Here is a 14,886-nt window from a genome sequence, read left to right as displayed (position 1 = left end):
TTTTACATCTCTCCTCATTAACTCTCTTGCCACATCATAGTTTTGTTTATGTGGCAATATATTAAATGCTATGGACACTAGATGATATGGAGGGTTAGGGATGGCCTTACAGAGGAAAATAAACGTGGGGTCTCATGTTATATTTTCCTTTGAGAAATCTCATCCCCCCATTTCTACGGAATGACATTAAGGGGTGTCATGAATTTAATCCTTCATTAGCAAATGTTTACTGTAGCACCACATTATTAAATTATGGAGCAATTAGGCTTATAAGATTCGTCTCGTAAATTAGTCGCAATATGTACAATTAGTTATTTTTTAGCCTATATTTAATACTTCATGCATATGTTCAAATGTTTGATAATTTATAACAGACATTATCTTCTCAGCTAATCACAACTCTTCGCTATTCAGTTTTTCCACATATCTCCACTTCTTATCTAATCACAGCTCTCTTTATTTAATTCTACCACAGAAATCTCGTACGTTATGGGACGGGGGGAGTAACAGTATACAAGTTTAAAAGTGATTATATTCTGGGTGGGAGGAAGTATGGTTTCATGTGACTTACTGGGGTGCTTAAATAAATATACCAGTGCGTACCGATTAGATTACGAAATCATCGTTGCTCGAATATTTCCCCGTCCGCTGTGCGTCGACTCCGACTGCTCGTGTGTTCGCCCGCCGCCGCCGATTCCTATCCATCTCGCGAGCGAGCAGGGGCGCCGTCGTTCGTCCTGCTGCTTCCACCGCATCCATCCTGGTGAGCACCCATCCGTTATACACGCTCTTTCCGATCTCTCTCTCTACCCACGCACTTCTACTCGAATTTGCGTTAAACCCTAGCCTCTGTTCTGTAAATTTGCCCTAACCTTAATACTAATAACAATTTGCCTTTACTGTTTTTCTTCCTTCATCTTAGCTGTGGGGGGATCGATTTCGTGTTTGCCTCTCTTTAGATAGAAATTTCCCCCCAATGTTCGAGTGCATATATTGGTCTGGTCGGGCAGTCCCTTTTATCTTCCTTCATTCATTTACCTGAAAACAACGGCGTATCGTACCTTTTGCTTTTCCCTGTGCTGTTGTGAATACAAGTGTGGAGGTCACTGCAATGCTGTGCTGTTCGTGAAAATTGATGATGCCACTCTAGTTTTCAACTGTCGATGTGTCTTGATGCTTCAGTCTCTGATCATTGCTATTCTTACCGCTTACAGTGCTAAAGTTTGTACCTTGCCTTGGAACATTAGTCATGGAGAGTCAGAGAATGACCTGGCTCTACGATCGTCACCACTCCTTGAAACATAATAAAGCTGAAAGACAAGCCATTCTATCAACTTATAGATTAGCAAAACGTCCAAATCTCTCTTCAGAAGGTATGATTGGCGAAAGTTGCATTGTGAGGACAAATTGTTTCAGTGTTCATCTGGAGTCTTTGGATGATCAGACTATCTATGAATATGATGTAAGTTTCTGATTCACATAACTTGTCTATAACATGAAATTTATTTGCGCCATTAGTATTCGTATCTGATGTTATTTTTATCAGGTATGTGTCACTCCTGAGGTTGGAATCAATCGTGCTGTTATTAGAGAGTTGGTAAAACAGCAGAAAGATTCTGGTTTGGGTGGCCGTCTTCCTGCCTATGATGGAAGGAAGAGGCTATACACATCTGGTCCATTGCCATTTGATTCACATAGATTTCTTGTTCTGCTGGATAGTATTGAAGACAGTCCTGAAGAGTCAAGGCACTTGAGAGTGAGAGATTTTGTGGTCACTTTAAAATTTGCTGCAAAAATTTCCTTATGGACTTTACGCAAGTTCCGTGGTGGGAAGCCAAACCGAGAAAGTCGAGCGGCCCTGCGAGCACTTGACGTTGTTCTAAAGGAATTACCCACTGCAAGGTTAGCTTTCGTTCTCACTGTGTTCCGTTTTCCGTCTTTCTGTATTATTATTATTCCCATTCAATAATTTTGCATATTCAGGTATACCCAATTTGCTGGTTCATTTTACTCACCTAACTTAGGAGAATGCCGACAATTGTGTAAGGTCTTGGAAAGCTGGCGTGGTTTTCACCAAAGAATACAAGCTACTCAGATGGGACTTCAACTGAATATCGGTCAGATCCCAACTATTCATCGTGGTTTTGTATTTCAGACCTGAGAATGAGAATTTCTATGTCGCCCCTTCTGAAATTGATCTTGCTTTGATTGAGTTGAACTTCTTATAAGTAATAAGGTACAAGTGGTAATGAAGAAAACCGTAAGATTGTTCATATTGAAACCGTTTCATATGTTGTGTATTAGGAACACATGTCCTCAATAATTACCGTTCAGTATAAAATATGGTTACATGTTTGTACCATTTCCGTAAATGCTTGAAGCTGCAATATGAAGTATGATACATTGCAGAAATCTTAAGGTTTCCTAATTTATTTCTACTTTTTTTTGGGAATAATATTTTATTTCTACTTTAATAAGCTCACTAGCATTTTATGCATGCTAAGGGCCAAGAATGCATGTTCACTGTATTCCTATATACATCATATAGTGGGATAAGTACGTCTTGAACTTGCCTCTGGTCTTTTTCCATGTCTTGAGGAAGTTTAGTACTCTATTGCAGACGTGTCATCATCAGTGTTCATCAAGCCTGTACCTGTGGTTGACTATGTTGCACAGCTTCTGAACGAGGACATCTTATTAGACAGACCATTATGTAGCACTGAGTTCTTGAAGGTCAGGTCGTTTTGTCATCCTATTTAATCACAAACTGATCATTGCTATTCTGTTACTTAGTACTTGATTTAAATTCCTGTGTTCACTCCATTACAAGATTCACTTTTTTTCCCCTCTTTGTTAGATTAAGGAGGCTCTAGAAGGTCTGAAGGTTCAGATTAATGGCAATTTGTTCAACACATATCATGTACAAGACCTTGTCCATCAAGCAGCAAGGTATTTACTGTATGCACTTGCTTTCACACATAAAAATATTCTCTTGTGTCTATAGTTCTGCTCTAAATAGGCCATCTATGATGATAATAGGTTAATGCTATTTTGGTTTTTCCTGCAACAGTTTTCCAGTTAACTTTAGTATTCAGTACCCATCTTTGCCTTGCTTGAAAGTGGCTCATTTTGGGGAGACAATATTTCTGCCATTGGAGGTTAGTATCCTGAGCGAACATTTATTCTACAATATCCAACAATATTAAGAATGGACACACACTATCGTCTTATAAAAACTGCTTCTTATCACCTTCTGTATTCTAGGTCTGTAAAATTGCTGAGGGACAATGTCACCAGAAACAGCTCAATGCAAAACATATGGCTGCTCTTCTTCAGGTAGCTCGACAACCCCCTAATGAGCGTGACTACAACATTCTGCAGGTAACCTGATACAAAAATTTCTACATTCAGTTTATGTTTGTTTAGGATTTCTTTTAAATATTTTAGCCATGTCAATAACATTAAGTGGATCAGTTCAATCTGCAAACTTCCACAAGTTAGTTATAAATATCATATCATGTCATATCATGGATTTTTTTCGATGATAATCAAAAGACCTACATGAGGATGTGCTTAAGGTGATCATGCTGTCATCCTTATGCACAAGATTTATGTTATGCTATTAACATGTCATGAGCAGTGAGCACTAGAAGATCATACATATTTAGGAGTATAAACTGGCATAATCTGATCTAAATGTGGCACCTAAGCCCTTTCGCAAACAACCTAACTCCTAGAGCCACCATAGCAGATGCTTGAATACGTGCATGTATACGTGTTGGGAAGAGGAGAGTGGTCCTTCACTGATTTTTTTTAAAAATATTTTTGGAGGCAACCCTACCACTCCGCCTCAGAGTGAGTATGGGTCTTATGGGTGGAGACCTTTTATATTAGATGGAACATAAAAATTATACTAACATGAATGAAGGCAAAAGGTATTGGTTTGACTCAAAAGTATTTGGGGCTAAACCGGTTGCCTCAAATTTGCATACCCCCTGGCTTGGCTTAAAGAATGATATTGAGGTAAACGAACATTTACCTCAAAGTACTGTTCAGAGGCTAACACATTGCCTCAGAATTTAATTTGAACTTTGAAGGGAACCAACTTGTATGAGCCTTAGGATGCACCTCTGTTGTGTTCTTTGTTGTAGTGACATTTTTCATTATTGTTAGATTTTTGAGATTGTGCACACAGATATTTCTTGTCCATATGAAAATAAGCTGTTTGTCGCACCACTTGTAATTTGTTTTGTGATCTTGAAGTTTTATTATCTACTATCATCAGGCTTCAGTTTTCTTTATCATGGCCATTGACTATTTTCATGCATTTGACATGGCATATCAACAACCCAAATTTGCTTAACAGGTGCGATTCTAATATGAAAACAGATTATTTAAAGTAGGCCACCATATGCGGATTAAAGTTTCCAGTTTTACATGTAATTAGTTATCATGTTCTTTTGGAAAAGAACATATTATGCTCTAGATTTTCTTATCATGTTATGTCTTTGGTTACCAGACTGTGCATCAGAACAAATACCAGGAGGACCCACATGCTAAAGAGTTTGGCATTAAAATTGAGGAAAAACTTGTATCAATTAAATCTCGCATCCTACCTGCTCCTTGGGTATGTCTTAACAGTCATTTACATATGCTGATTGCGATGTCTGTTGCATGTGTTATGCTGTAGGTCTGACTTTTCTTTTTCTATCAGCTTAAATTCCATGACAGTGGCGAGACGACAGAATTCTTGCCACAACTTGGCATATGGAATATGATGCATAAGGTACTGAGGTGACATATATTGTGCATTTCTCCTTCCAAATTATTTGTTTTTCAGAACTGTTGTGATTATATTTTACAGAAGTTTCTATCTTTGGCAATATTGCATACAGCTGCAAATTAATTTTATGGTAATGCTTTGTTGTAGAAAATGATCAATGGTGGGAGAGTGAAAAGCTGGGCATGTGTTAACTTTTGCTGGAGTGTACGGGAGTATGCTGCTAGGAATTTCTGTTATGACCTTGGCTTTATGTGCCGAGAATCTGGGATGGTAGGTTCTCTATGACCCAAAAGGTGATTCCATTTTTTTTACCTCACAGTTATTCACAATTTTGACCTTTCATATTCCCTATGTCTCAATGTAGGTCTTTTCAGTTAAACCTGTGCTTCCTCTAGTGATTGCTAAACCTGGATGTGTAGAATCAGCACTCAGGACACTTCATGACGATGTCATGGACATACTTAGACCACAGGGCAGAAAACTTGACCTGCTGATTGTAATATTGCCTAACAACAATGGATCTCTTTATGGTATACCTTTTACTTTGTAACACATGTGGGCAGTTTCTTTATGTAATACATGTGAGCATTGACTGATCAATTAATGGTTTTTATTTAATGTACTTGTCATCCACAGGTGATGTCAAAAGAATATGTGAGACAGATATTGGACTGATCTCTCAATGTTGTCTTGCAAAACATGTTCTTAAGATGAACAAGTGGTATCTTGCAAGCGTTGCCCTTAAAATCAATGCTAAGGTTTGTTGTGCTGTGCTATTTGCTTGACTGGTCATTCATCAGGTCCTTATTTATTCCTTTGGTTGTGTACGTAGATGGGCGGAAGAAATACTGTACTGGTTGATGCTTTAGAAATGAGACTCCCCCATGTTAGGGATACACCAACTATTGTATTTGGTGCTCATGTCACCCATCCACATCCAGGAAAAGCTAATAGTTCTTCCATTGCTGCTGTAAGTGCACATCTCACTATTTAAGACGCCGTTGCCTGGAGGCAGGAGTCCTGCTTATCTATAACTTTTAAGTGTATATGTGTGCTATATGTAGCAATTGCATGTTTTATGCAGGTTGTTGCTTCTCAAGACTGGCCCGAGGTTACCAAGTATGCTGGTTTAATCAGTGTGCAAGCGTGCCACCAGGAGTCAATACAAGGTCTTTTTAAAGTCCAGGATGATCCGGAAAGAGGAACCACAACTAGCGGAATGATCAAGTACGAATGATTGTGTTACCTTTTAGCATGTGAATACTATACTTGAAAGGTCTTTGTAGTCTATGTACATAAGTTTTGTCTTATATGCAGAGAGCATCTCATGTCTTTCTATCGAGCCACTAAACGGAAGCCCGGAAGGATTATATTTTACAGGTATTAATCTATGTCTGGCGAATTGCCTCATCTTTTCATTCTTTTCATTTTTTAGATAAGGGAGCTTTATTGATCACAAACGATTACACCGAGGTGATAGAATCATACAGAGAACACTCCTGGCCGGACTCATCTCTTCTATGTCTACATATTTGACATTATTCCACGACTGCTCTCTTCAGGGATGGTGTGAGCAAAGGACAGCTCCCTCAGGCTTTGATGCACGAACTTGGTGCCATCAAAATGGTGAAGTTTTTATCCCACATTTTCTTTCTGAACATTTTTGTGATGAGCACTGCATTCTATTTCTTTGAAATGATAAATTTGTGCCATAAAAACAGGCGTGTGCATCTATGGGACCCGATTATAATCCATTAGTTACATACGTGGTGCTCCAGAAGTGTCGCCATACACGTCTGTTTGCTGACTACTATAATGCGAATACTCATGATTCAACTGCAAACATACGGGCTGGTTAGTTGCTAATTTTTGTTTGCTGTACTGCCTATCTCGTCAAACCTAAAACCTTCTTCCTAACCCCTGTGAATTTGTCCAACTTCAGGTACTGTGGTTGATTCAAATATTTGCCAACCAAATCAGTTTGATTTCTACTTGTGTAGCCACCGCAGCACGCAGGTTGAGCTTAGTTCTTCTTTACCCAAATAATTCTTTTTCTTTTTTTTTCCATTTGTAACACGCTCCTAGCTGATTCAAAATTTTCCCATTAGGGAACTAAGCGGCCCAGGTATTATCATGTTCTGTGGGACGAGAACGACTTCTTGGCTGGTTCTTTCCAAGAGCTCACAAACTACCTCTGCTACACGTAAGAATGCCACTTGTTATGTGTTTTTACATTTTTGAAATCCCTTGACCGGTTTAACGGACGAGTTGTCACCTATTATTGCAGCTCCGCAACTTGCACCCAATCCATATCAGTTGGTAAGCACGAGCCCCCACATTCTCCTACTATCATTTACTGTAGGAAATGTGCTTTTCCTCTAGCAAAAGCATATATGGTTACGATATATATTCACACCTTTTTCTTCTTTTGCACTCTGCAGTGGCCCCTGTGCACTGCGCTCGTCTTCTGTCATCACGAGCTCGATGTTACATTAAACCACGCTCGATTGGCGATTCAACGAGCCACACCTCCTTGCCTTCTGAAGAAGATAGCAGCGCAGCCTCAGAGACTGGCAGTCTTCTTCCTATAAAGGATAATTTGAAAGGGGCCATGTTTTTCTGCTAGAACTGCTGCCAGCAAGATCTGCTGTCATTTTGTACGTGGTCTGTACAGTCCCACAGTTCTTGGTAGATTTGACTGAGCAGTCAAAACTCATTATCGTTCATCGAGATTCAGGTGTAGCAGCTGTAGGATTACTGATAAACATTGTTCCTGTACCGATACTTTAGAAGAAATGAATTAATTATATCTTAGAACAGCATGAGTATGTTACAGATTAGTGGTTTCACATTTAACATTTTGTGAGTCTATTGATTTGTTATCTTTTTTATGTAGATGCGTCCTGTTGATTAGTTTTCCTTTTCATGGACTCAAACAAGCAAAAATAAAAAATGGGTTTGCCAAAGAAACACAAAAGCTTTCCTTTTTAATATAATGATGATGTGCAGCTACGCAGGATGCCCGTTCGAGAAAAAAAAAGTTTCCCTTTTTATTTGAGGGAGAATGCTGATTAGTTTTCCTCTTTCCCTTCTTAATATTAATATATAATGATGTGCAGTTCTCATACGAGAAAAAAAAGTTATCCCTTTTATTTGAGAGAATGCTCCTTCTCCTTGTACTAACATTGGGGAATAAGTTCACTTTGTGACCCTCAAAAGCGATCGAAATCTAATCCGTGACCCTAAACTACAAAACCGGTTATCTCGACCCAAACTCTTAAAACTGGTGCAATTTGACTCCCTCGGTGGTTTTGGAGAGTGGTTTCGTTGACGTGACGCCTACGTGGTGATGTTGACTCGGTCTTGGGTAAACGTGGAGCTGACGTGGCGCTTATGTATACTAAATTGAAAAAATATATGCGGGACCCACTTGTCATTCACACCAAAATAATAATGTATAACCATTGACATGTGGGGCCCATATGTCAGTCCTCTTTCTTTCTTCCTCTTCCTCCTCCCTTCCTGTCCCTTCTCTCTCTCTTTCTCTCTCCTATTTCTCTTCTTCTTTGTCTGCAGGCGGCGGCGGGCGCTCGAGGGTTCGAGCGGCCGCGGCGGCGAGCGGGAGGGGAGGGGAGGCAGCGACTCGGCGGCGGCAGGAGGAGACGCCGATCACCGGGTGATGCACCATCCCGGAGTACGACGCCCTTGATCTCCTAGTCCTCGGTCACCACGACGTGCTCCACCTGCGCTGCGCTCGTCGGGCGGATTCATACCGCCGCCGCACGCCAGGTCGCCGCCGCTTATCCTCAAAAGAATCCTACCGTCATTAATGGCATTCCCAGCCTTCTTCCTTTTGCTTTGACCCAGCAAGCAAGAAACTCCTCCAGCGTCTAGTCACCTCTAAGCATGCACCAGTCAGTTGCACCTAAAAGCCTGCCTAAGATGATAAGGAAAGGTGGGCAATTCACTTTATACACTCCAACACTCCCCCTCACACGAGACCCCCTCAAGTCTCAACTCTATTAAGTTGCATAAGATGATAGGGAAAGGTGGGCAATTCACTTTATACACTCCAACACTCCCCCTCACGCGAGACCCCCTCAAGTCTCAACTCTATTAAGTTGCATGCACCAGTCAGTTGCACCTAAAAGCCTGCGTAAGCTGATAGGAAAAGGTGGACAATTCACTTTATACACTCCAACACTCCCCCTCACGCGAGACCCCCTCAAGTCTCAAGTGTGGAATATTGGAGTGGGCTGCAATTATTTTATTTAATTGCGCGCCAGCCAGGATTCGAACTCGAGACCTCTGGCTCTGATACCATATTAAGTTGCATGCACCAGCCAGTTGCACCTAAAAGCCTAAGCTGATAGGGAAAGGTGGGCAATTCACTTTATACACTCCAACAACCTCAACCACGAACTTGAATCCGCTGCTCTGCTGCTGCTGTTGCAACTGTGCGCTTTTAAGTGTGACTACAGTGTCTGCTACTACTACTACTCTGCTTTGCCACTACTTGGTTCGCAGGAGGGTGGTGAGAGGGAGAGTGTGAGGAGCTGAGAGAGGGAGAGGGATTGGGATGGAGTTCTTGGTGGCTCAAGCGCTCCTTCTCGTCGTCATCTCCAACTCCCTCCTAGTCCCTTCCTTGGGTCTTGCTGGTAAAGGTGGCACGTCCGATTCATACCGCCGCCACACGCTGCCTCCTACCGCCGCACGCCGCTGCTGCCGCCGAGCCGCCGCCGGGTCGCCTCCTCCCCTCCCGCTAGCCGCCGCGGCCGCTTGGGCCCACCGCCGCCTGCAGACGAAGACGAAGAGAAATGAGAGAGAGAGAAAAAGAGAGAAGGGTGGAGGAAGAGGAAGAAGGCAAGAGGGCCCATGGCCCCACATGTCAGTGGGTCCCACATTTTTTGTGTGAATGACAAATGGTCCCGCACATATTTTTTTAATTCTAGTACACATAGGCACCACGTTAACTCCACGTGGACCGAAGACTGAGTCAACATCGTCACGTAGGCGCCACGTCAGCACCAAAACCGCTGAGGGAGTCAAATTGCACCGGTTTTAAGAGTTGAGGGGTCGAGATATCCGGTTTTGTGGTTTAGGGTCACAGATTAGATTTCTATCACATTTGAGGGTCACAAAGTGAACTTATTCCTAACATTGGAGCTCCTAGCTAGTCCCTTCTTTTTTAATGTCAAGAAATCTTGGCCCATCTTGTACAGAGCGACCCAGCCAAGTCCAGTGGCACAGCATCAGATCAGGAAATCTTGGCCCATCTTGTACATTGCAGCTCAGCTCAAGTAGAGGAACAAAAGTTAAGAGGAAGGAATAAGTTCACCGAAGATCCCTCAACTTAACAACAAGATTTTTTTTAAGGTCCCTTAACCACAAAACTAGAAATGTGTACCCCTAAACTTGTACCCCTTAACAGTATATATGGGTGGTTTCGCTGACGTGGCATCCTAGTCAACAAAAAAATAAATAAATAAGTATGTGGGGCCCACATGTCAGCTGCGCATATTTTTTTTCTTCTCTTTTCTTCTCCTCTTCTCTGCTCTTTTCTCTGTTCTCTCTTCTCTTCTTTACTGAGGAGGCCGGCAGGTAATTGTCTGAGTCAGCCAAGTCGTGCAGCAACTTGTGGACGAGCTACTCGAAAGGAGGGATGTAGTCTCGAGCTGCTCAAAAGGAACGATGTAGTGTCATGGGTAGTGGGTCGAGAGGTCAGTTAGTGTTCCAAGAGGTTGTGGCCCTAGTGTCCCGGTTCCCTCATCTTACGGTAGCTCACTTGATAGAGTATGTTAGATAGGATTAGAATGGGTCCTTCCCTCCATCTATATAAGGATATATTGTATCATTCTAATTAAGCAATGAATCAGAATTAGTCTCTCCCAACCCTAAGTCCCTCTATCATCCCTAGTAGCCATGTCGCCCGGCTATTCTCCCGATGGTATTTATTTACTACCAGGAGGAAGACTAACAACTGAAGACAATATCATAATGCAACGATCTATGATAATCGTTGGTTTAATTTCCTTTCAAAATAGTAAAAGAATCCAAGATTTAAAAGGCTTGCATCATGTTAGGTTTTACTAAGGTAGTTGTCTGAGTTAGCCAAGTCGTGCTGCAACTTGAGGACGAGCTGCTTGAAAGGAGGGATGTAGTCTCGAGCTGCTCAAAAGGAATGATGTAGTATCATAGGTAGTGGGTTGAGAGGTCAGTTAGTGTTCTAAGAGGTTGAGGCCCTAGTATCCCTAGGGAACGGTTCCCTCATCTTATGGTAGCTCAGTTGGATAGAGTTTGTTACAAATGATTAAATTGGATCCTTCCCTACATCTATATAAGGATGGATTGTATTGTCATTCTAGTTAAGCGACGAATCAGAATTAGTCTCCCATATCCTAAGTCCATCTTTCATTCCTAGCAGTCGTCACCGCCCGGCTATTCTCCCGGTGATATTTACCCCTATGAACCCTAACCAATAACAACTATATATAAAAAAAATATATCACATTTTCCATATGATCATATTGCTCTCTTTGGTGCCAAAGTCCTTCAAAATGTCAGAAGATATATGTCATGCTTTAAATATGAATAAAGGAGACTCCTTTATGTCATGCTTAAGGAGCGACACTATGACGGTGAAATGTTCAGCTGACTAACTTATTACGTGTGTGGGTAGCACACAAGAATTTAGCGTGTGATCCACATCCACTGATCCATAGAAATTTGTAACATTAGTTATAGTCTTGCTTTGGGTAGCAGATAGAGAGAAGATTTATCTCGTTTTTCACACGCCCGCTTCCCAAATTGCTAAATGGTATATTTTTTTGTTTTTTTAAAAAATCTATAGGAAAGTTGCTTTAAAAAATATCAATCCATTTTTTAATTTAAAATAATTAATACTTAATTAATCCTGTGCTAATAGCTCATCTCGTTTCACATATCTTCTCAATTTTCTCATTTTCTTTCCTGTCAAACACAACCTTAATTTGCAGCTGATTCCTGGTTATTGATCTCTGCCCACTCAGTTTTAGCTAAGATCAAAATGATTGCTGGAACTAAGCTGATTTATTGCTCGTTTGCACAACAACCTAAGATCAAAACTGCATCTCTCAAAGGAAGATTCATTGAGTAATTATAAATCTTGCAAATGCAGTGGTTAATCTTCAGAAATGATGGTTAATAATAAGTTCCGGCCGTACAGTCGGACAGAAATTAAGCAGGCGTCTTGGAAAGAAGCATTGACCCTGGCTGCATCCGCATCTGCAAATATATTCATATTCAGACAATTTCGCATGGTCCTGTCCAGCCAGGCCGGCTTCAATTCTCTTGTCCGATGTGTATGCAGGGCGTGACAGTAACTGTAAATCTGTAATCGTGCAGATGTCGTCATCTCTTGCCAGGTTCAGACAAATTCAGAGCCACAGGCATGAGCAGAGGCTAGATTCATCTTCGAGTAAATCCTAAGCCGATATGATTTGTTGCTGTCTCTCTGCATATTCCTCACATTTTCTGAATATTTCACATGCTGCAAATCCATGGTCATTAGTGAAACATTGTCATTTACTTTTTTGAGAATAACATTGTCATTTACTTTACATTTGGAAGCATCAAGAATTCAGATCATGGAACTAGCTAAACTGTTAATAAGTTGTTTCTCTGGCTAGAAAATAATCAATCATTTTGTAGAGAGAGAGAGAGAGAGAGAGAGAGAGAGAGAGAAGAAGAAGCCTTTCTTCAGGCAGTGATTATGCATGTGCATAACTATGTATGTTTAAACATCTCTAACACTGAACCTCAGAAAGACTGGTCAGTTTGTGTTAAGCTGGACAGCTAGCTCTAAGTTGTAGGATGTGATTAGACCATCATCATTAGCATTTAAGACGCTCTCAAGTCCTATTTCCAAGCTTCATGTTAGGTTGTTAGGCCATCATTGTCAGACAATTAGTCTAGTCCAATGAAATTATTGCCCACTAAAGCAAGATGATTGAATTCATGCACAGCTTGTTTGGGAAATTCACTGCTCCATTGTTGACCTCCTATGTTTCTTTTATAATGGTAGGCAAATTTGTTTTCTGATCAAGTAACATTTCTAACTAATGCAATTATGCAGCAGATATTTTGCGTGTTCTAAGAAAAGAAATTAAATTGAGCGATTGATAAGGATGGAGAAGGATTCAGGGGGTGTTCTTCAGAAAGAAAGGAAGAAGAACAGGTCTTCGTGGAAAATTCAGAGATGTTCGCTATGGAGTAGGCGAGTGTACGTCAGAATGCAGATTGGTACCAATTTATTGTGCTGCAAAATCAGTGTTTCAGAGCAGCACAAAATTGCTCCTGAAAACGCCATATACCTCGACATGTACGCTGTACTATCTTTCAGTTTCATCAATGTATCTGTCATTCTGTCCCTGGACAAATTCAGACGCAAAACAAGATTTGCATCGACAATTTTCTGAACATTTAGTCTGTCTAACACTCTACTTCCATTGCTTGATCATCAGCACATATAACCTTGTAAAAATTGACCTAAGAATTGCACCAAGAATACTATCATTTCAGGGTTTTCATCTCCACCTTAAAATTCAGATTGATCATCTGCAGTACTTGAAAGATTTTGCACCAATAAACATAATACTGGTATCATCTTCAGCCTTTTTCCAGCTCCAGGTAAAAATTGGCAAACAGCAACATGATTGATCACCACCTGCACTTGAAGAAAAAAAAATCAGATAAGCAGTACTGGGACAGTGAACACACCAAGCACTAGATACATACATACATGTATTGCAGATTTGCAGTAGGGGGCAGTGGTTGTGATGGCAAAGAAAGGCAGTGTCACGAGGTGTGAGAGGTAGGAGAGGGACCATGTATGTATGCTTGTGACAACCATATTGCACACACCTCGTGCCACTGTTTTTGTCTCTCTTCTTCCTTCTCCTTTGCCCACTGCTGCTATATTATCAGTAGTAGTAGTACATGCCAATGGCCACTTCTCCATTCCTCTCCTTCTCCTTCCTGTGTGTATTACTTGTCTGTCTCATGTTCTTGCAAGAACGAAGTTTTGCTGGTGTGAGAGAATGAAGCTGCCAGCATGATCTGGTTGTCAGGCATGAGCCAAATCTATCCATGGTGTTGGTGGTACTGAAATTACCGTGTTTTCGAGGTTTTTCGTCGTGTCAACTTGCGAAGGGAATTACGGGTTCTTGATGAGCATTGGTGATAGGAGGTGTGGGCTTGGTTAGTAGAGGTAGAATTATGATTGTTCTTGTGAGTTTCAGTAAGAGGTGGGAGTGATTGGAATTTGGCTCCATCAGATCATGTTGCAGCTTCACTCTCTCACCACCAACAAAAGATCCGAAGGAGATTGTGCAAGTTCTCCATTTCTTTGTTGTCCTATGATGGAGTATGAAAACAAGGTAGATTTGCTATCTCTCACCTTGTTGTACGATTTCGTTTGTTTATTAGATCTTTATTTCATTATGGTGTTTCTCTTTCTTTTGAGAGTTTGATTTTGTCCTCTCCTTTTCATAGAACTGCGTGATTTTGCTTTTGTTCTACTTTGCAAAAGCTTTGCCTCATGCAAAATTCTCTCGCCTTTTTCACTGCATATAACATATGTATAATTTACAGAAGTATTGATCTGCTTCAGTTGTATGTAAACATTTTTTTTTGAAGTGTAAGTTGCATGGAAATATCTGTTTCTTAAGCAGCTTAACCCATTAAATCAAGCTGATCCTTAGTGGAATAGAACTATAGAAAGGAAGGAAAATCAGTGATCATTTGTCACATACACAGTTTCAAATGTTGTTTATTTCTTGTCCTCTTGAAATCATTTTGTGCAGTAATTCTGCTAAATGTCTTCCAACTTTGCTACAGTTACGAAATTCAAGTTCCTAATTTTTGCAATAGAATATTTTTATTGGATATTAAACCATTTTTTTTCTCACTTCAGAAGTAGAATTGTGGTACTTTTGTCTAAAATGTCAGCTTCTTCAAAGAACAAAATGTGTGTGGTGAATGCAATGAAAGTTAATCCATGATTTAACATACCATGAAGAAAGTAAAGCTACCAATTAAATGGTGAAAGAACAAAATATAATTTT

General features: G+C 40.6%; 1 protein-coding gene across 1 annotated transcript; it reads left to right on the top strand.

The window, feature by feature from the left end:
- Positions 1-621: 621 nt before the first annotated feature.
- LOC127761167 (protein argonaute 17) lies at positions 622-7,731 on the top strand. The gene is made up of 22 exons (XM_052285409.1): positions 622-763; positions 1,215-1,462; positions 1,547-1,902; positions 1,984-2,117; positions 2,621-2,733; positions 2,858-2,949; positions 3,071-3,158; positions 3,265-3,381; positions 4,520-4,627; positions 4,715-4,786; positions 4,931-5,053; positions 5,148-5,313; positions 5,420-5,541; positions 5,616-5,753; positions 5,868-6,010; positions 6,101-6,163; positions 6,346-6,409; positions 6,505-6,637; positions 6,726-6,799; positions 6,892-6,986; positions 7,071-7,102; positions 7,225-7,731. Exons 2-22 carry the CDS (start codon positions 1,250-1,252, stop codon positions 7,407-7,409), a joined length of 2,631 nt encoding a protein of 876 aa, XP_052141369.1. The 5' UTR covers positions 622-763; positions 1,215-1,249; the 3' UTR covers positions 7,410-7,731.
- The last annotated feature ends 7,155 nt before the right edge of the window (positions 7,732-14,886 follow it).

This window comes from Oryza glaberrima, chromosome 2 (assembly GCF_000147395.1).
Source record: "Oryza glaberrima chromosome 2, OglaRS2, whole genome shotgun sequence".
NCBI lineage: Eukaryota > Viridiplantae > Streptophyta > Magnoliopsida > Poales > Poaceae > Oryza > Oryza glaberrima.
Note: the sequence above shows the minus strand (reverse complement) of the source record. Positions and strands in the feature narration are given on the sequence as shown.

Coding starts and splice junctions, on each gene's coding strand:
- LOC127761167 (XM_052285409.1), top strand. CDS start 1,250: ATGGAGAGTCAGAGAATGACCTGGCTCTACGATCGTCACCACTCCTTG. Junction 3,159..3,264: donor CAATATTTCTGCCATTGGAG/GTTAGTATCCTG, acceptor TCTGTATTCTAG/GTCTGTAAAATTGCTGAGGG. Junction 4,628..4,714: donor GCATCCTACCTGCTCCTTGG/GTATGTCTTAAC, acceptor TTTTTCTATCAG/CTTAAATTCCATGACAGTGG.